General features: G+C 63.4%; 1 protein-coding gene across 5 annotated transcripts in view; it reads left to right on the top strand.

Moving 5' to 3' along the window:
* Nucleotides 1-1,699: 1,699 nt before the first annotated feature.
* Nucleotides 1,700-21,233, top strand: part of CBFA2T3 (CBFA2/RUNX1 partner transcriptional co-repressor 3) — an 87,801-nt gene continuing 68,267 nt past the window's right edge. For 2 of the 5 annotated variants that reach the window (XM_045045621.1, XM_023244909.2), the window contains exon 1: nucleotides 1,701-2,221. In XM_045045621.1, coding sequence (XP_044901556.1) covers nucleotides 1,753-2,221 — 469 coding nt within the window. In that variant the 5' untranslated portion in view covers nucleotides 1,701-1,752. Of the gene's footprint in view, nucleotides 2,222-19,414; nucleotides 20,032-21,233 lie in introns of those variants that run through there. The other 3 variants (XM_023244910.2, XM_023244914.2, XM_045045622.1) reach the window with 3 other exon arrangements.

The raw sequence follows: 21,233 nt of genomic DNA, 5'->3' as shown, positions 1-21,233 counted from the left end.
GGCGGGGGTGGGGCGCAGGGGCAGGGCGTGGGCAGGTGCCCCCAAGGTGGCCGTCGGGGGGCCAGGACCGCCCCCACCCCCTGCTCTCGAACCGGCCTCTTGGAGCCCATCCCCTGTCGGCCCTGACCGCTAGAAAAGCAGGCCAGACAAGAGGCTTCTTCCCGAAAGTGGAAGCGCCCCATCTGTGGGGGGTGTTTCTGCAGGTGTGAGCCCTGAACATCTGCCTGGCCCGGGGGCGGGGGCGGCCCCACCCGGGTGCCGAGCTGCTGCCTTCCCAGGGGCCTGTGCCCCCGAGTCTTTCTCTCTGCCAGCTCTGAGAGGCCTGGCCATGTGCAGTCTAGAAAGCAGCATCAGGGGCGGCAAGGTCAGGAACACGGACACGTGCGTGCTGACCACGGGGCGGGCCGTGCACAGGGCCCTCCCCTGCAACAGGCCGGCCCTGCCATCACCACCATACAGCAAGGAGGCGACCAGCCGGGTTGGGCCTCGGACCCTCCGTCCTGTCCCGAGTCAGAGCTCAGGAAGCAGAGAGGGGGTGCTGTGAGGACAACGGTGATGCCCAGGGACCGGCTGGCTCACAGGACCCTCCTTCCCGCCTGAACCCTGGGGGTGGGGAGCTGTCCACGCTGTGGGGAGGACGTGTGCACGTGGGGCAGCACGGTCTTGTCCCTGCACCAATTCCAGAAGGACCCCCCCCCCAAAAAAACCACTGTGACAGCCGTGAGCTCTGGAGAAGCACACCAGGAAACGGGGGGGGGGTCTGACTTCTTGCTGTACCCCTTATGCACGGCTTGCAGTATTCACCATGTGCAGGCATTACTGAAAACCTCAACTCAATGGAATGAAGACAGCACAGAGGTCTGTGCACCAGCCCTGCGTCTGCAGGCCTCACCCCTTCGGCCTGTCTGACGACGCTGAGCCTGCAGCCGTGATTGGGCCCCAAGGGAGCCAACTGCTGGGCCAGTGTGGGGGCACGGGGCCCAGTGTCTTCTTCACAAGGCCACCTGCTCTCCTGCCGTCACCCCACATATGTGGCCGCCTTCAGTCCGTGGCCTTTTTAGTGCCTCTGATGTACCTGGCACCCTCTTTGCTGAGTGCCCGTGGGGAGGGGGCTCCGAGGACACAGAGGGTCTGACATGGTTTCTGGAAGCCCTCAGACTGGGGGAGCAGCTCTAATTCCCCCAGCAGATCCCATCCAAATTGGTCACTGTCCCTGCAAGGTGCCCATGGAGAAGTGGGGAAGGGTCTCCTTGAGGAGCCCCGCCCCCCCCCCCCCCCCCCAGCCAGGAGGCCGCGCTCAGAGAGGGGTTTCTTCACCTGGCCTGTGGCGGTCCTTTCAGAGTGGGTGGGGGTCAGGAGGCCCCAGGCAGCCAAGGGAGAGCCCCGGGGGTGTGGGGGGTGAGGGGTGGCCGGTCAGGACGCAGGGCGAGGTCTGACTCCAGGGCAGGGCCAACGCTCAGGGAAGCGGCCCCGGGGAACTGGGCAGGGAGGCGGGGAAAGCCCGGCCGAGGGCAGTGGGGGGGGAGCGGAGCCAGGCCCAAGGTTGGGCAGGGGGGGCACAGGTGGACGGGGCGTGTGGGGTCGGGGGCTCGGCCCGCACGGACACTACCCCCCCAGCCCCGGTCGAGGAAGCGCGCCTGGCGGTCCGGGGCTCCAGGTGGGTGTGGTGTCAGCGGGCTGGCTGTAGGAGGAAGTTGTTGGAAAGTCAGACCGGAATGGCCGCGAGGGAAGGCCGGGCAGGGCCCGGCCCAGATGGTTCCTGTTGAGGAAGCGGTGGGCACAGCTGCAGGCCGCTTCCCCGGCCCCCGGCCCTACTATCACAGTGACACAGCTGGCTGCCCGGCCCGCGGGCTGCACGGAGACCTCCCCCACCGGCGCCTCCCCAGGCCCGCCCTGCGTCACATGAGCCCCTGCAGCCTCCCGCCCCCTCCCCAGGCCGGCGGGCACGGCTGCTGGAAGGCGTGGAGCTGTCTGGGGGACAGAGGCCGCCGGCTGCCGGAGAGCCGGGCCGGCCGCGGCCCTCTTCCCTCCCTCGAGGCCCCACGAGGTCAGGAAGGGCGCTCACGTCGGCCCCCAGAGGGCTGCTCGCCTGTCGCCGGGCGCCAGGACTGCCTCCCGGACCCACCTCCAGTCCTATGTCCCTGGCATCCCCCTGTGCTGGAGAGCGTCGCCGCGTCCACCGGCTGCTCAGTGCCCCGGGGTCCCCAGGAAGGGCGGACAGGTAAGGGGATGGGGGGGGGGGGGGCGTGGGGGCCGGAGCAGGTGGTCAGAGTGTGACATCTCCAGGCTGCCTCCTGCCTGGCTCTGTTGACTCACCTCAAACCCACACAGCTGGGACAGGTGGCCCCGGAGGGCCTGGCAGGTGCCAGGCCGGGTGTGGGCGCCCCACCCGGAGGCAGATGCTGGAAGGGGCCTGCTCAGTCCCATCTAGGAGGGAGTGGGCTCTGTCTTCCCCCACGGGCAGGGTCCCGGGACTTGGTGAGGAAGGCGGTGTGCGGTCCTCCCGGCCGGACCCTGAGGCGTAGGGGTGGGATGAGGACACTGGGGCCACGGGGAAGAGGGCCTGGGCCGGGGCCCTGGGCTCCAGCGATGGTCCGGGACTCAACTGCCGTACCCACTGATGAGCCATCCCTGGCAAGACCCCTGCCCTTTGGAGCTGGTGCCAGAGAGAAGTGGTGATGGGCAGGCCTCCCCGCCACCCCGTGGCCCCCACTGCCAAGCCCCTGGCTCACCCCAAGACTGGGGGGGGCACGGCCGTGAGCAGGCGACCCCACTCCCAGCCCACGCCACGTGGCCACGCTCCGAGGAAACTCTGTAACCTTCCAGACCTCGCAGCCCCAAGTCCTGCTGCTGGAGCCTTCTCCAGAGGCCAAGTGGGCCCCTGACCCGCAGGCCCGGCACCCCGACCCAGGGATGTCCCTGCCACCTCTGTAGAGCCTGCTTCCCCAACGTGCTGCCGTCCAGGCCCCGAGGGCCAGCCCCTGATTCGGGCTCTATCGGTCACCCGAAGCCAGGTGTGGGAAAGCCTGCCTTGAGACAGGGTGAGGAGTGCGCCCACGGCATCTCCCACGTGTGGGTGACTCCAAGACGCCTACAGGGTGGTGCCAGGTTGCTGGCCCTGGCACGTGGTCACCCTGCCTCTCCGGCTGGCCAGTGGCTCCGGTCCGGTCAAGTTCCTGGTGGGCACCACACAGCCCCTTCCCTTCCTGGGGCAGCCCCCCCTCCACCCCCCGCCACTGTCTGGGAACCGGCAGCCGGGCCCTGCCACCCGCCGCGTCCTCGCCTGGGCCTCAGGGTCCTCGAGTGTCAAAGCCTGTCCTCCTGCTCCCTGATGGAGCCAAGGCGCAGCTCCTCCCGGGCTGCGGAGGGAGAGGACAGACAGCAGGTGCGCGTGCGAGCCTCGGGCTGTGTTGTGTTTGGATGGGGCGGGGGCGTTCGCGCAAGGAAGGAGTTGGAGGCGGCAGTGCCTCCGCGGTGCCGGTGGGCCGCGGGCACCGGGGCGGACGGTCGCATGCAGAATCCCAGCCATCAGTTTATCGACCCCGCGGTCACTGCGCGTGCCAAGCTCACTGCTCCCCCGGGGCGGGGGGGGGGTGCTCCCCGGGGCGGTGGGTGTTTGGCCAGTGTGTTATTGGGCTCCGGCTTGTGTGGGCACGGGAGTCCCAGCCCCGAGGTACTCTGGCTTTTACGAGCTCACAGCCCATCTTTTCTTAATCGTCTGGCTCCACAGGATGGCCACAGCCAGGCTGGGACACGTCCTAACCCCTCAGGCCGCCCCAGACCCCACCCCCTACCCCCCCAGGGCTCTGCAATGCTGGAGGGACCGCCAGGGAGAGCAGCAGGCCAGCTGGGGGAGCCCTTGGGGTCTGGGGGGTCTCGGGGTCTAGGACAGGCCAGTGGGGAGCACGGCTCCACCGTGCAGTTTCTGGGGCCCACAGGCACCCCAAGAATCCATGAAAACCTCGGAGACCCCAAAATACGTTAAGTGGCCCTAAAGTATGAAAGCAACAACGCTGCTGATATCTTCTGAAGGGTTAGGACGGAGCCTTTCTGCCTGAGAGCGAACACCTCTGAACGTGGCCGTGGCTGTCCGGCTGGCAGGAGGCGCACGCCAAGGTCAGGCAGACGGCGTGGCCCTTGTGGCCGCCGGGTCCCGCTGCAGAGCCCCGGGCAGGCGCCGAGCAGCCTGGCTGGGGACCCGGCGCCCTCCGCAGCCCTGCTGTGGTGGAGGACCGGATGGGTCCGGACCCCACGGTGACCCCACGGGTGGTAGACCCGCTCAGGGCAGGGGAGACCTGAGCATGCAGTGGGAAAGAGGAGTGTTTACCTCGCTCAGATTTATTAGGCGCCTACTGTATGTGCAGGCCCCCATTCCAACAAGCCCACTCCGCAGACGGGGAGACTGAGGGTCAGGTTGCTGTGCCCCCGACAGGAACCAGAGATGGGACCCAGGACACCCAGCAGAGGAGGGCCAGGACAGAGCATTGAAGTCATTCCAATTTGGCCTGAAGCAGAGGAGGCTGGGGGCAATTCACCATGACCACCTGGGGGAGAAACTGAGTCGAGCCTGCTCTGGTATCACTGGGGAGGGACAACGTGGGGTCCAGGTGGCAGACTTCAGCCTTCATGTGACCGGGGAGATAATGAGCATCCCATCCCTAGAGGCGTCCAAGCAGATGCGGCTGGTGTTGGGTGGTTAGTGGGGGTTGGGTGAGATCCCACAGAAGGTGCCGTCCTGAGCCTGGAGCCCGGCGGAGTCCAACCGTGGGCCACCTGGTCCAGGGTGGGGAGGGTCCAGAGGCCACCACAGCCAGCACGTGCGCACTCCGACCCCAGTGTGCCCGGGGCACCCCGTGCAAATCTATCGGTGTCCTGACAGTTCCCACAAGCACGGTGGGGAGTCTCCTCCTCCCCACCATGCCCTCTCAGGCCTCGTCCTCCCCCTGCCCCCTCCAGCTTCCCCTTGACCACCGGCTCTTCTCCGCATGCCCTTCCCTGCTGTATTAATCTCCTGGGACCGCTGTGACAAAGTGCCACCGACCAGCGGGCTTGGAATAGGAATCTATCCGCCCCCAGATCTGGAGGCCCAGGGCCCAAAATCGAGGTGTAGGCGGGGCCGAGCCCCCTCCTCCAGCTCCCGGGGAGGGTCCTCCCTGCCTCCTCCAACTGTGGCTGTGTCCCTCCCATCTCTGCCCCTGTCTTCATGTGGCTTCTCCTCTGTGTCCCTATGTCCTCTCCTTTCCTATAAGGACACTTGTCATTGGATTCAGGGCCCCCCAGTCCAGGTGACCAGACCTGTAACCGTCCCACCTGTATCCAGGCAGCAGGCTTGGGGAAAGGCGCCCAGAGCCCGTACTGCCCATCTCTATCACGGCCTGTGGTCAGGATGTGGCCGCACGGCCTTCCAGGGAGCAAGGCCGTCTCTGTCCCAAGCCCCCAGCATCCCTCTTGTCACTCAGCCGTGGCCCCTGGCCGTGCTTGTGGGGACCGTTAGGACACCGATAGATGTGTACGGGGTGCCCAGGGCATCGGGGTCGGAGTATGCGCGAAAGCCCCTCTCCGCGATGAGGGCCCGGGCTGAGCCCCGCAGTGACCGCCTGACCCGTGACACGGCTGTGACCATCTGCGTCTGTGCACAAAGTACCGTTGGCAACTTTGCTGTTCGATCTTGTCGGTATCGTCGCCGTGTGCAGGGCGGCCCTCCCGCAGGGGCTTTTCCCTTCGCTCACACCCCACCGAGACCTGAGGCGACAGGTCCCATCTCCCGCCTCCTGTTCCTGTCTCGAACACGCAGTGCCAGGGACCCTGGCTCGGGGCCTGCAAGCCCGCATGTCACGGCGACCGCCATCACAGAAAAAGATACCGAGGTTCCCAGGGGCACCCAGCAGGCCAGAGTGGAGGCGCGATTGAGCTGGTTCTGTTGACCCTACAGACGGATGCAGGGTCCGTTCTGGGAGGGAAGCCGGCCCCAGGGCCACCGCCTGGCAGGAAGCCAGCAGCACCATGGAGGGATTGGAGAAGGGCGATTTGATGACCTTTAATAAGGGTCAAAGGTTAAACAGAGCAAAGGTTAAACACAGTCTGGGGGCCGATGTCCCTGAGCAGGGGCGAAGAAGGGCAGAGGGGAAGGAGCTGGGAGAGAACCCAGGAGAGGGAGTGCACTGGGGCTGTGGTCGTCCAAGGGGTCGGAAGCCCTCAGGACACACACCCGCCTGTCCCTCCCGCCCCCCGCATCCCCCGAGGCGCTCTGGGTGGCCCTCCGGAGCCAGCCTCCGGGACACGAAACTCTGGACACACAGGAGCCCTGGACTCGGTCAGGAAGCCTGGTTCCAAGGGCAGAGCCTGCAGTCCCCTGAGGCTTATGTCAGGACAAAGAGGAAGGCCACCCCTGGGGAAAGCCAGGACCCCTTCCTCCCCCAGTAAATGTGGGGCGCTTTGCTCCTGGGGCCCTCAGTTTCTGCTGGAACATGTGTGTCCGCTGCCCATGCGGTCCCCGTGCCACGAGCCTCCTGAGACAGGCCAACAAGAGGACACCAACCAGCCATGTCCTCCCCACCCACTGAACCCCGGATCTGAGCCTAGGAAGATAGAGCTGCCGGCCGGGTGCAATCCAGGCCAGCTTCCTGGAGGAAGTGGTCCCCAGAGGGCAGCTGGAGGAGGCAAAGAAGGCTTTCACTTCTCGAGGTATCTTGACTGCAGAGAGAGGCATCCGTGTTAACCTGATTCAGCAGCCGGCCGCGGGGGCTTTCTCACACTTTCACTTCCGTGACTACGGTTGACCAGGGGAGGCACAGCCGGGAAGCGTGGCCCCGGGGGGAGGCCAGAACGGGTTACCACTGAGCCAGGACTCTCCGTCCGTGTTCCCTCTGGGATCATCCGCTCTGGACGAGGCCTCGGTTGCTGTTAGCCAAGGGAGGGGCGGCGGCCGGGGAGAAGAGGGGCGTCACCTGGGCCGGCCACGGGGCCCGTGGACTCCGTGGGCTCCGGATCATTCACACGGATTGTTCTGCCGCGGAGGCTGGAGCGCAGTGGGCATTAGCGATTACCACCCCCGCCGGGGCGGACAGGCAGCCCCCGACAGCTGCCCAGGGTGCAGGCGGGCGTCAGCACAGCTTCTCGGGGCACTTACAGACCTGCCCGGTCTCTGTCACTCGCGGGAGTGAGCCTATGACAAAGTCAGTCGGATCACAGCACGCCTGCACACAGGCCCTCCCAGGCCTTCCCGCCCTCACCCTCGTCGTTGCGCCCTTGCCGGCCCCTCCGTGCGACGGCCCCTCGGGCACCTGCCCTGCTCCCTCCTCCTCACCCTCCTCTCCCTGCTGTATCTTCCCCTTCTGTTTATGACTCTCACCAGCAGACGAGGTGTCTGGCGGGTCCCCACATTCACTTGTCATGGCGCCCCGCTGGCACGGGGCCGCTGCCTCTGCCCCCTGCCCGCTGCCATCCCCTTGGTGCCCGCGGCGGTGCCGGCTCACGGGTGCTCGGCCCTTGACGGGAGTGGGTGCATCCTACGCCCGGAGGAGACGACCGTCCCCCGCACGGTGTGTGCCTGCTGACGCCGCCACGGGGGCTGAGGGGGGCTGAGGGGCACGTAGGTCTGTCCGACAAGGAACTGAGGCCCAGAGGCAGAGGGTGAGCTGCCTGGGGTCAGCGGGCGGGGCCAGGGGCTGGAGCCGGACCTGGGCGCTGACCCTTCGGCCCCTAAGGGGCAGTGTTCAGAGACGGACCCGGAGGGCACCCTCCCTTGCAGGGGGTCCCCGTGGCCGGTTGCTGGGGGCACCTGGCGGCCAGGCCTCCTGGAGATGGTAGGCTCTGGACGGGTCACTTGGCCCCCCCAAGTGACCCCGGGTGAGGCCCTGCCCCTCCCCCTCCTTCCCAAGGTGGCCGGCAGGTGATCTGCACGGAGGGCGGCATAAGGGCTGGCCCACAGACAGGGCTCCTGCTTTGGCTGAGGCCACGGAGGGCTTCTGGGACCCACCTGAGTCCCCCTAGGCTGTGTCCGCCTCCAGTCCCCAGCCTGGCGAGGTCAAGCCCTCCAGATTTGGGGGCCAGCTCAGCACCTGGAGTTGAGGCCGAGGTGGGCCTGGAGACTAGCGATGGAATCTGCCGGAAGCCTGTCCACATGGGCCTCAGCTCCCTCCCAGGCGGCGAGGACAAGGACGTGGTGGTCCCTGCTCGACCCTGATGGCCTCTCCTAGCCAGAGGGTGTCCCTGGGACAGCTGGGGTCCCCTCTCTCACAGCCTGAGGAGCCTCGGTGTGGATAGTACCGGGCAGCGGGAGCCACAGGGCCCAGGGCCCAGGGCCCCGGTCAGGGGCCTCGGTGCGTGCAGACCCCCTCCCCAGCTACAGAGCTGGTGGGTCAGGAGGAATCAGGTGTGGCCCCCTTTGGGCTCACCAACTGGGACTGGCGTCTGAGAGAACGTGGGCAGACCCCTCCTCGGGTGCGGCCCCCTCTGCCCCTGGTGCGAGGGTCCAGGCGGCACGGTGGAGGAGAGGGGTGCACCTGCCCCCCAGGCCAGCGCAGCCTCCCCAGGGGGACACGGTGCCGGGGGCATCGCTGACGGTCTCCCAGGCGGCAGGCAGCCCTGCGAACAGGGACATGGAAGCTATTGTTCCCCGGGCTGTGGGAGGGGACGGGGTAGAGGGGGCAGGGGGGGCAAATCCAGCCCAGTCTCCTTCCTGGCCCGGGGTGCGGCTTCCCTCGGCCGGCCTGCAAGGCACCGTCGGCCTGACTGTAAGGTGAGGACACAAATCAGAGAGGTCAGAAAACCCGCCCCGGGTCACACAGCACGTCCCCGGCAGGCGCTCCCCGACGGGGACCTCAGGAAAGGGATCCCCCGGCATCCGCCGCCCAGGGGCGCGGATCCACTCAGCAGCCCCCCACCCCCGGCCAGACCCTCTCAGAGCCTGCGGTGGGGTCTGGGTGGCCCACGCTACGGAGCCCGAGGCAGGTGCTGCCTGACGCCCCACAGCTGGCACCTGGATCACACGAGCACCAGCTGATGTGGGGCCGAGCTGTCTGCCCGGCCCGGGGCCCCCCAGCGAAGCCCCCTCTGCTGCTGCTGCCGCTGTGAAACCTTTGGGGAGCGCAAGAGGGCTGGCCTCGGCCCGGCCTACCGCTGCCCACCAGAACACCGGACGCCGAAGTGTCGTTTCTGACGCTCCCTGCCGCTGGGGGCTTAAGACGGGTGTGGACCTCCGGTGTGGCTCCCAGAGGGGGCGGGTGTGGACAGGGGTCTGTCGGAGAGGAAGCACTGTGGGGCGCGAAGCCTTGAGGGGACGCAGGGACAAAAGGCACAGAGGAACTTGTAGGTCTGAACACGCGGGCAGGTGGCAGAGAGGGGCCCGGGCGCAGCACGACCCTCGAAGTCCGGGCAGCTCTCTCTCAGTCCTTACCCTAAAGACCCTCGGCCCCGGGGGCCTGGCCCTGGCGCCCGGGCCCTCCCCTGGGCCTGAGGGGCCTCACAGACACCTCGAGGAGGGATCGCCTTTGCGAGGAGGCCCAGGAGGGGGATGGGACAGTTCAGAGGAGGCCGCTCCGAGGACGAGGTGTGGGCAGGGGTCTGTGCCCTGCTCTGCGCGGCCTGGCTTCCCGGACTCTGTGCGCTCAGCGGTGCGGCAGCGGGGTGGTGACCCCACGACCCCGCAGGCCCGTCCGCATCTGTGACGTGGGGACGACGGCCAGACCTCGGACGGGCTGGGGGACTGCTGAGAGACGGCTCTGGTGAGGCGGCCGGCCCTGGGTCCAGCCCTGCCTCCCCGCTCCCCTTCCTGGTGCTCACTGCCTCCCGGGAACCTGCCCGTGAACCCCTGCAGTCCCTTCCCTGCAAAGGCCACTTGGGGCGGCTCAGAGAGGCCAGTGGAGAAGGAACTGGGGAGCTGACCCCGCCCTGCGGCCCCCAGAGCTTCCTCCTTCCCTCCCAAGTTGGGGTGCATTTTGAGTGTGTGGAAAGCCCCGACCTCGCAGACCCTACCAGGGGGAGCAGTCGGGGAGGAAGGGCCAGCGGGAGGGGCAGGGGGGACCTTTGCACATGGTCCCACCTGGCTGTGCCCCTCACGGCAAACTGCAGTGAGTGTGGGCCCCAGGCCGCGGGGCCAGCCTGACTCGGCCTCAGACAGGGGCCCCTCGGCTCCGGGGCTGGGCCGCTGGCCTCTCCTCGCAGCTGGGCTCCCCGACTGGGACACAATATCTAAGGTTCCCGCCCCCCCCCGTCTGTGCAGGGCACCCCAGGGCACGGGACCCCAGCACCCAGAGGTGGTGGTTCGCCTCCCCAGCACCTCAGGGCGGCCCCGCACCCCTGCTTTCCGCACAGTATTTCCCAGGGTCCTCAGAGGAGGTCTTGTCTGGACGGTTCTGCGAGGCCTGGACACACAGACAGACAGACAGACAGACGCCAAGCCCATTCCTGCCCCTGTACCACCAAACATTGTTCCCCAGTCACACGGAGGTTGGGACCAAACATCCTAAAAGCAGGTGATAGGCAGCTGACAAAAGTGCAAGTCAGAGCCCTTCCCCGCCTTTATGGCCCCCGGGGGGGCACCGCGCTCCCAAGTTCAGGGAGGCCCAGGAGGCCGAGAGGGGCTGCACCCGGCCCTGGCCCCTCAGCCAGGCTTCCTCGTCCCAGCGAGGGGCTGTCCCCACCTGGGGCTCTCCGGGCGGGGCGCCACCCAGAGCTTTGGGGCAGAGGGTGCAGCCGGGGCGAGGAGATAGGAGCAGGCAGCTTCCTGTCGGAAACCGAAACTGCCAGGTGCTTCCCTCGCTCCCTGGGGCCACCCAGACGCAGCTGCAGCCCAGCCCTCCGCCCCGGCGACGAGGACGACCGGGCCTCCCGCCACAGGGGCCCCTCTGAGCCTCAGTGCACCCCCAGCAGACAGAGGTGGCCCCAGCCCCCGGCCCCCAGCCCAACCTCAGCCACCCTGGCGGGGTTTCACAGTCTTGGTGCAAAAACAGGGTGCGAAATACCTTAATAACTTTTAACTTTGAACATTTGTAAAAAGGAGGATGTTTCCGGTGGGTCAGATTTAACAGAACATAGCGTTAAAGCCAATTTCACTGCTTTCTTGGTCCCCCTTTCCTCCGGCTTCCAGAACACGGGGCATCTCCCATGCGTCCCGTGCGGCCCCGTCCACAGACCCCGGACAGAGGAGGGACAGGCCTGACCCGTCGCCAGCTCCCGCCCCCCCCCCCCCCGGTTCCCTGCTTATCTGGTCCCTTCGTCTCTGAGGCCCCCTCTGTAATTTGAGCTCTGAAATAATTTACACACACCAGAGGGGCCCCATCACCGGGAGCAGACAGGCGAGCACCCTGCACCTTCTCTCTTTGTAAAAATGGATTATTATAGATTTGCCACCCCAGCCATGAGCTGTTGAAAGCCAGGCTACCGGGGCAGGACCCGTTCCCGCTGGGGTCTGGCCGGAGCTGCTGGACCCCAACCACCTTCCTGCTTCCTCTTCTGTCGAATGGGCCAATAACGCATCAGCACTTAGTGCTTGAGGCTGGACCCACCCAGGGAACTAGTTTATCTGTGTGTCCTTCCCAGATACACTGTGATTTTCGGTATTTTAAGTTGTTACATAAAAGTATCGTGTTCTATATATTCTTTCCCAGTTTTTCCTCCTCGATGATGCGACCTGGGTGTGGGCAGCTATCTGTAGCCCAGGGCTGCAGGGCGGAGCTGGGAGGGAGCCTCCCAGCCCCAGTGGATAAAGGCTTTTCGGTCGGTTGGAGTGGCCAACAGTGGTGTGGATGTTTCTGGAGGTCGCTGGTGGCCGTGGCTCCTGGGCGCTTCCTGTTTGTGGAAACCAACACCGGCCAGAGAGGCGAGGCCGGAGGCAGAGCGCCGGGCGGGGTGCCTCGGCCAATCCGGTCCAATCCTTTGTGAATGTGGGCTCAGCGGTCAGCCCAGGGGAGGCCGCGGGAAGGGGGGGTCCAACCGCGAGCAGAGAAGGCCGTGTGGCCCGCCTAGGTGTGGCTCTCGCCCGGGCACACCTCCCCTGCCTGCAGCTGCCCCCCTGCTCCCGCTCAGGACACAGGTGAACCCGCCGTGCCCGGGGCCGAAAGCCTGTGACCGGAAAGTCAGCTGGTGGAAAGTGCTGGCATCCGCAGGCCGTTGACGATGTGACCCGCGTGTGACCCGCTCGGCTCTAGGAAGCAAGAACCGGGGTTCTGAGCGGCTGGGGTGGGGCGATGCCTCGGACCCTCCACGGCGCCAGAAGCAAGGGGCCCGCGGGACTTTCTGCGTCTGCCCGTTTGCTGGCTGAGCCCCCAGGCGCCCCCCACACCAGCCCACTGTACTGGAGAAGGGGCTGCGGCTCAGGCGGGGGGAGCCGGAGACTCAGCCATGGAGTGGACACCCCAGGGCAGCCGGCTCGGGCTCCGGGGTCCTGAGGCAGGGGTGTGGTGATAAATGGTGGCGGCGGTCAGAGAAGCACTTCTGGGCGCCGAGCTCTCAGGGGAGTGATTTCCCTTCATCTTCTGGCTCAGCGAAGGAAGCAGGCTGACCACCCCGCTGAACCCCGTGGCACCGAGACGGCGTGGCGTCACTTGGTAACGGAGGGGCCTGACCCACGCTGGACGCCAAGGGGGTGTCAGTGTTTTGGTCTCTTATTAGTTTCTGCTCGCTTGTCTCCTACAATGGTCTTGGGAAAACACAAGTTCCCTTCAGCGTGATACTTCTCACAAAGCCACCTTACCCAGCTCGGTCACATAGGGCCCTTGGGTTGCTTCTGTTTGGGGGGATGACCGTGGCCTCGTGGCCACTCGAGAGGCTTGCAAAGGTGACGGCTAGCCGCATCCCACAGCCTGGCCATGGGGTTGTGAGAAGCGTGGTCTTAGCACCTGCTCCCCAGCCTCACGCACACACGTGAGAGATCCACGTTCGTGAGCGCACACGGAGGGCACACGACTGTTCTGCACATTCTCTGCTCTGTAGGCATGCAGCCCACTCAGCAGGAAACACAACAATGTGGCAGAGGCGAGACGGGGGCCTTTGGGGGGCACTGCACCAAGAACACCCTTCCGAACTAATGAGCCGACGCAGGCCCCTTCACGATGGTGCCAACATGCCGGTTGGTTCAACAATCAAAAGTCATGTTGTCCACCTCACCGCACATTTCATGCTGAACACGTGCTTGGGACCTATTTCCATGAAAACTGAGAAGCTGCAGGTTTACCTCACTCAATTAGTGGAAATGTCACCACAAAAGCAGATTGGCAGGGCTGGGGACCACTCCACCCAGACTAATATTTGTCAGCTTTTATTTCAAACAAGCATGGTATTAAATGATCCAACTGTCTCACTTTGGAACTCCAATTCTGATATAAATGGGCAGCTGGATAGATGGATGAGTGGATGGATGGGTGGGTGGATGGAAGGATGGATGGATGGATGGATGAGTGGATGGATGGATGAGTGGATGGATGGATGGATGGATGGATGGATGGATGGATGAGTGGATGGATGGATGAGTGGATGGATGGATGGGTGGATGGATGGATGGATGGATGGATGGATGAGTGGATGGATGGATGAGTGGATGAATGGATGGGTGGATGGATGGATGGATGGATGGATGGATGGATGGATGGATGAGTGGATGAATGGATGGGTGGATGGATGGATGGATGGATGAGTGGATGGATGGATGAGTGAGTAGATGGATGGATGGATGGATGGATGGATGGATGGATGAGTGGATGAATGGATGGGTGGATGGATGGATGGATGGATGGATGGATGAATGGACAGACAGTGAAAGGATAGATGGATGGATGGATGGGTGGATGGATAGTGGGTGAATTGATGGATGGTTGGGTAGGTGGATGGATGGATGGATGGACAGAGAGTGAATGGATAGATGGATGGATGGGTGGATGGATGGATGAGTGGATGGATGGATGAGTGGATGGATGGATGGGTGGATGGATGGATGGATGGATGGATGAGTGGACGAATGGATGAGTGGATGGATGGATCGATGAGTGGATGGATGGATGGATGGATGGATGGACAGTGAATGGATAGACTGATGGATGGGTGGATGGACAGTGGATGGATGGATGAATGGATGAGTGGATGGATGAGTGGATGGATGGATGGAAGGATGGATAGTTGGATGGATGGGTGGATGGATAGTGAGTGAATTGATGGATGGATGGATGGATGGATGGATGGATGGATGGATGGTTGGATGGATGGACAAATGGATGGATGGGTGGATGGATGGACAAATGGATGGATGGACAGATGGATGGGTGGGTGGATGGATGGATGAATGGATGGATGGATGGATGGATGGATGGATAGTGGATGGATAGGTGGATGGATGGATAGGTGAGTGGATGGATGGATAGGTAGATGCATTGGTGGATGGGGGGATAGATGAATATGTGGAAGGATGGATGGGTGGGTGGATGGGTGTGTGCATGGATAGATAAGTGGATGGATAGATACTGGATGGATGGATGGTGGATGGGTGGGTGGATGGATGTTGAATGGAAAAGGAAGAAAGTAGGAAGGCAGGAAGGAAAGTACAAAGTATACCTTTCAAAAAGTTAAAAACAATTCTTATATGAACATACAGCAAGCATGCGTCCAGCAGGACAAGATGCGTCAAAGGTGTGTCCAGCAGGATGGCAAAGAGGACTCAAGGGGGAACATGGGCAGTTTTAAATCCCACGAGACAAGAATGTCACAGAAGACACCACACCAGACTCAGTATAAAGCACAATCTTTTCTACCAAAGCAAAAATAGTTTGCAACTTGTCAACTGCCTACAGGTTAACACCTAACTTAGAGTCCGGGATCCAAGGGACCTAAGTAGAAAGTCAGCAAAGGCACGTCCCCTCAGGGCCACTGACCCTTGACAACCTGGCTCAGTCCCAGAGGACTGAGGTCACCCTATTGCCTTTACGCACGGCTGTGACAGCCATTGCCACCAGAGGAAGGTAGGGAGCAGGGAGCCTCGCTGGGTTTTTATGCCCCGAGGCGAAGCCGTGTGGTTGGACTCAGGCTGCAGGGGGGGTGGTGTGAGGTGTGACCACGTAATCAGGAGAAGGAGCTCAGGAAAGGTGAGGTGACACAGGACAACGTGCAGACCACAGGCCCAAGTTTTTGCCGAAACAAAGTGGAACTTGAGGACCTCACGGATTCCACTTAGCTATCTTGTCCACAAACCTGGAAAGTCGCCTCGCGTGCGTGTGGGTTTTAAAGACCCCCGCTGGAGGCCCTGTTGCACAGGGCAGGGCTTGGGGGCCGGAAGATTCTCCGTTTCTTTTCCCCGGAAGTCCAATCGATCTTCTTTCTGGGAGACCCCTGCAGGCCAACGGCCCTCCAGCCACAGCATCCCCACTGCGAGTGAGGAGACGGGAGGTCGGAGAGATGAGAAGCCTCCCAACTTCTGTGGCCGGGCCCGGCCTCGAACCCGGACCTGTGCCTCCCTGCCTATCCCTGCCTGCGCCAGGCCGAGCCGCTGCCACCTGGGATTCCGAGCAGGCAGCTCTCGCCAGGGTCAGAACCGTGCCTGGCAACCGGGTGCTCAAGAAGCACCAGCCGAGAGAGGGTCCCGGACGGCTGAGCGTCAGGGGCTCGGATGGACCCTGGGAACGTGACACCGAGCGCGAGGAACCAGACACAAAGGCCTCACGCCGAGCGATTCCATGCACATGACACGGGCACAGCAAACCCAGAGAGACGGGAAGTGGGTTCCCGTTGCTGGGGCGGGGGCGGGGGGGGGGAGCAAGATGCCAGCTGATGGGAACGGGTCCCTCCTGTGGGGACGAAAGCGTCCTGAAGCTAGACACGGTGGCGGCCACACTGTCAGGACGCTCGCGGCCGCTGAATCGTTCATTTCAAAATGGTTAAAATGGGCAACTTTCTGTTCTGTGTCTTTTACCGCAATAAAAACAATCTTGGGGCGCCTGGGGGACTCCGTCGGTTGAGCGTCCGACTTCGGCTCAGGTCATGATCTCGTGGTCTGTGAGTTCGAGCCCCGCGTCGGGCTCTGTGCTGACAGCTCGGAGCCTGGAGCCTGCTTCGGATTCTGTGTCTCCCTCTCTCTCTGCCCCTCCCCTGCTCGAGATCTGTGTCTCTGTCTCTCAAAAATGAATAAATGTTAAAAAAAAAATTTTTTTTTAATAATCTTAATTTTCTTTAAAGGAAACATAAAACCGAGGCCGAGGATGGGCCCTGAATCCAGGCCTCAGGGTCCTGTTGACTCCCACAGTGCCTGTCCCGCAGCAGCCGCAGACCTTGGAAACTCGTTAATGGCCTTGCTCGGGGCACCCTGTGTCCCAGCCCTGCTTCTAGGGCCTAGGGTGGCACTCTCTCCCTTCCCCTCACCTGGCCTCACCTCCAGGCTTGCTGTGGGGGGAGCCGGCCCCCAGCGTCTCTGCCTGGGGGCTTGGAGCCGAGAAGGGGCACCGTGGCCCCCTTTCCTTGTCTCCTCTGCAGACCACACAGGGCACAGATTTGTGACGTGGGGGGTGTGCCCCAGACTTCACCTTCAGAGCAAGTCAATGCAAGCCACGTCCGTGTGCAGAAATTGGGCAGGGAGTTGGTGCCGTGACCCCCACCACGGGCACGGGGCACTAGGGACGTCCTCCCGTTGTCACACCGGCTTCTGTGCTGGGGGCGTGCAGAGTGCCCCCGGGGCCAAGGGAGACCCTGAGTGTGCAGGCGCTCCGCGGGGCTCAGCAAATGCCACTCTTAGAAATGTGGTTCCCAAGAACCTCTCAGACTCTGGGCTCCACTGACTGGCCCGGGCTACAGCCCGCTGCCCCAGGGCCCGGGAGCCCTTCCAGGGCTTGTGACGGGCGAGGCTGGCCTCTCCAGTTCCTTCCCACCGAGCGCGGACCAGGCTTCGGCAACCTTCGCGGCACGGTGCTTCCGCTGGCCCCGGCAAACAGAGCGAGCTCGAGACCCGCTTGCCTTCAAGTCCTGGGTCACACACGACCCCTGGGGGTCAGCCGCCCCTGCAATCCGTGGATGACTGATACTTTGGTCAAGTGCAATTAGAATGTCAAATCTGGGAACCTTCCACCACTCACCCTCCTTCCTGCACGTCTCTGTCTTCGGCCATGAGTCGTGTGGCTTTTCCGAGTCTTCTTTGCACATCTGTTATGGCAGGTCTAAGAAAGTGCTAGAGACCCTGGGGCAGAAGGAAACAAGGGAGGCCCCAGACACAAGAGGACAGCAGGCTACACCCCTGCACCTACTCACAAGATCTCAAACCACTCGCGCCATGGATCCCAACCTTGTCTTCCTTTGCTTCATCCGTGGATAGAGCTGAAGTGAAAAGTCAAGTTTCAATAAATGTTTTAATGTTTATTGTTGAGAGAGAGCGCGTGAGCAGGGGAGTGGCCGAGAGACGGGGAGACACAGAATCCGAAGCAGCCCCAGGCTCCGAGCTGTCAGCACAGAGCCCGACGCGGGGCCCGAACTCAAGAACCGTGAGAACATGACCTCAGCTGAAGTCAGACGCTGAACCGACTGAGCCACCCCGGTGCCCCTAAAAGTCACATTTCAGATAAACAGCTGAATATAAGCATGTCCCCAATATTGGCTGGGATACGTTTATACTAAAAATTATTCATCATTAATCTGAAATCCAAATCTAACTGGGCATCCTGGGTTTTTATTTCCTACATCTGGCAACCCTGTCCATACAGGACTTGAACCCTATGTCCAGTAGGATCGTGTGCAGCTGCAAATGGCAGAAAACCTAACAGGAGTAGAGACCAGGATGTTTGTTTCTGTCCCGGTGACGAGAGCCCAGAGGCGAGCGGCTCCGGCTGTAACGAAATGCCGCCATCTGGGACGGAGGCTTTTTTGCTCGGGATTCTACCCTCCACGTACTTGTGGCTTCCGGGCTGCAAAGTGGCTGCGCCACCTCCAGGCATCGCATCTGCCTTCCGAGAAGGAAGAAAGAGGAAGAGAGAAGAAAACTGGGCCAGCCCCTTTTCCTAAGGAAAACGGGGGCTTTTGTAGAAGCCTCACTCAGCAGACTGCTCTTTCCACCACGACAGGGCTCCTGTCCGTGTCTCCGAGGCTCCTTCCCAAACCAGGACTTTCTGACTTCTAATTTCACATTTTCTCTGCTGTCTGCAAGCGGCCTCCGCACACGGGGCCCCACCTGACCTGGCTGTGGCTCCACCAGGTCAGTACAGCAGGTGGCCCCGTGAGCATTCCGCCACTGGCCGTCCTCAGGACCCTGGAGGACGGGGAAAGACCACACTGCCCTCGGCGCCCATGCCGAGACATCGTTGTAATACCACTTGTGTCTGAAGGGCCTCTGGGGGGCAAAGGCGGCGGGAGCAGTGACCCGGGGCCCGGGCTCATCCCCAAAGGGTCTCCTCTTATCCCCGAAGGCTTCTACTGAACATCGTTGGAGGGGACAACAGACCTGTCCTCCTTGGAACTTTTAAACAAAGAGCCGCCCCTCCTCCCGGGGCTTCCCTTTCCCCGAGTTCTCTCCATTTTGCAAGCTTCTCTGGGACCCTTCTCTCCTGATTCTCTCCCCTTCGCCTGGCTTCCCTCCGTCTGGCTCCCCCCGCCTCTCTGACAATCACAGCATCCTGCTAATTTACTTCTAGAACATTGTCTCCTGTGCCTGAGCTTAAGGGGAACAGCACGCCCTGTCCTCACCGCCCATCCCAGACCGCCAGGCCCCCGTGAGAGCCGCCAGCCACCCCGGGGCCCCAGGGGCCCCACACTTTTCCCAGGCCTGGCTTTCCGTGCCAGTCTGGCCCTAACTGTGCGCCCGCGATGGAGAGGCGCCCCCGTTCGCCAAGGCCCATCAGTGGTCACAGCTGCTATTCGTGTAATGGTCCAGTCACATCTGTGAGAGCAGGGCCGTTTTGGTCCCACAGGTCAGTGCCCTTGGCTCCGGGCACAGAGCCTGCCCCACAGTGACTTCAAGTGACCAAACCCCTTTACCAGCGGAAAGGGGGGGTGGGCCCGCTCATGTCTGCTGGAACCAGGGCCATGAGGATGCTTTCACCCCGTTCCCCCGATCCCCAGCCGTGAATGGTGCCTGGCACGACCCGGCCGGGGTAGGTGCTCGGAGGGGAGTCGGTGGGCTCGTGGTCTACGGTGGGGGCGGCAGAACTCGGACCCGGATTCGCTGGAGCTCGTGCTCACACACCAGCCTCAGTCTCCCCATCAGGAGAACGGGAATTTCTCCCCCTCCGCAATCGCACAGGCACATGGCACCCGAGGGCCCTTGAACCAGAGCATGTCTGCGTGGGAGTCTTGCCCTCCCCCCCCGCCGCCCCTGCCCTCCCCTGCTTGGCATCCCCCGCCCCCCGAGATAAGACTTCTCCTTCCCTCCACGAGGAGTTCCCCATTCGAGGCAACCGCACCACCCCCCACTTCTCCCCGGGGGTTTCAGGTTCTTAGAATTATTTTAGGTCTTCTTCCCCACACGGCCTGTTCCGGAGCCTTCCCTCCCAACGGGCTCCCTCCCGCTGCGGCTTCTGGGGCTCCCTGCGCCCCGAACTGTCCTGCCGGAGCCCCACCGATACGCGGCCTGTGCCCTTGGGCAGGGGGGTGGTGCTGAGGCTCAGAGGTGCTTTGGTCCTGGGTCTGCTTGGATTCTAATACAGCTTTCTTGAGACAAGTCACAGAGCGTATGATTTACCTGCTGGACGTGTACGAGCCGGTGGTTTTTAGCACATTTGCAGAGCTGCGCAGCCACCCGCACCTCCTAATTCTAGAACATTTCCATCCCTCCATTAGACGCTCTGTGTGGCTTAGCGGGGCCCCCTGCCCCCTGCCCCGGCCTCCCGCAGCCACCCACCTGCCTCTTCTGGACAATTCGCATAAGCAGGACCCTGTGACAGGAAGCTCTGTGTGCGGCTGTCACGCAGCACGACGGTTTGGTGACCCACCCGCGTGTGGCATGAATGGGGCCCACATTCCTTTCCCCGGCTGAGTCACGTTCCACCGTCTGGACCGTGCCCGCTTCTCAGTTACCTTCGCTCAAGAGCCCGGTGTGAGCGCCGCCCACTGCCTGTGCTGTGTGTGTGACAGGTGAGCTCCCACCCCCCTCTGGGCATCGCCGGCCATCCGGTGCGGCCAGCAAGAGCAGCCCCACAGGACTGGCGTGCGGGTGCAGCAGGGAGGCCTGGGGACGACCCTGGCGGGGGCTCCGGCCATCGGCCTCTGTGCGCAGAGTTGTGGCGGACACAGTCTCGGCCCGGGGCGCCCCGGCCACGGGGGCGGAGGCATTTGGGGGGCAGGCGACAGTGGCAACTGGCCGGGGGTCCCGGGGAGCGGGCTCGATTCCCGGGTCCCCGAGCACTTGATGCGAACAAAGGAGTTCTGTCCTCAGTGGGTCCCGCTCACAACGGCCCTCGGGCGCAGCCACGGGGGCTTCAAACCTCAGGGCCGGCTTTGTTCCAGGGGGGCGGGGGGAGCACCCTGGGCTCCTGGCCACCGTGGATTTGGGGCGGAGCCACCGTCACGCGCACGCCGCACCTGCCGGGGCTCGGGGGTCTTCCCGCCCTGGCCCCGCACGGCCACACGGCCAGCTGCCGGGGTCTGGCCCTGAGGTCCCCGGGGAAACGCTGGGCACGCTGTATCCGTGTGGCCGGGAAGCGGGGGAAGGCGTCCTGCCCTTGCCATTGAGGTCGGGAGGTAGGCGCCGTTTAACCTCTGGCATCCCTTCGAGCCTGTGCCTTTGCGGGGTTTCCCGCCTCCGACTCAGGGGCTCCTCCTTGTTGGGCACCTGAGGCTCTGCCCCAGGAGTCCCCACCTCCCCACCCTGAGCTTCGTGGGGGCCTGGGGCCAGGTGGGGGAGAGCGGCAGGAGCCCGGCCAGCTGCCCTCTCAGACCCTCGAGGCCACGTGGCTGACAGAGTCTCCTCCCCAAAGTCTCAGGGGAGGGCATGTCGTGCTGGCCCAGACCAGTCAGCGACCGGGGAGCCGTGGCTGAGGGGCCGGGTCACCGAGTGGACCTCGGCTGTGGGATGGTCCCCTGGAAGGGGACCGATATGGTCAGTGACGCCTGTAAGTGGGTGTGGCCACGCTCAGGCCTGTGTCGTGTCAGGTGCGTCACACACGAGGATCCTGGAGGAAGGAACTGTTCAGCTCAGCAGATGAAGAGCCTTCGTGGCGTCAGAGGGGAGGGAGCGCGGCCCGTCCCCTCCCCGTCCCTGCTTCTGCTGGCTCCACGGCAGCCCCGCCCTGACCCTGACACCCCAGCTCAGCAGCTCGGCGGGAGGGACACTCTTC

This window comes from Felis catus, chromosome E2 (assembly GCF_018350175.1).
Source record: "Felis catus isolate Fca126 chromosome E2, F.catus_Fca126_mat1.0, whole genome shotgun sequence".
Classification (NCBI taxonomy): Eukaryota; Metazoa; Chordata; class Mammalia; order Carnivora; family Felidae; genus Felis; species Felis catus.
This window is presented reverse-complemented; position numbering and strand designations above follow the sequence as displayed.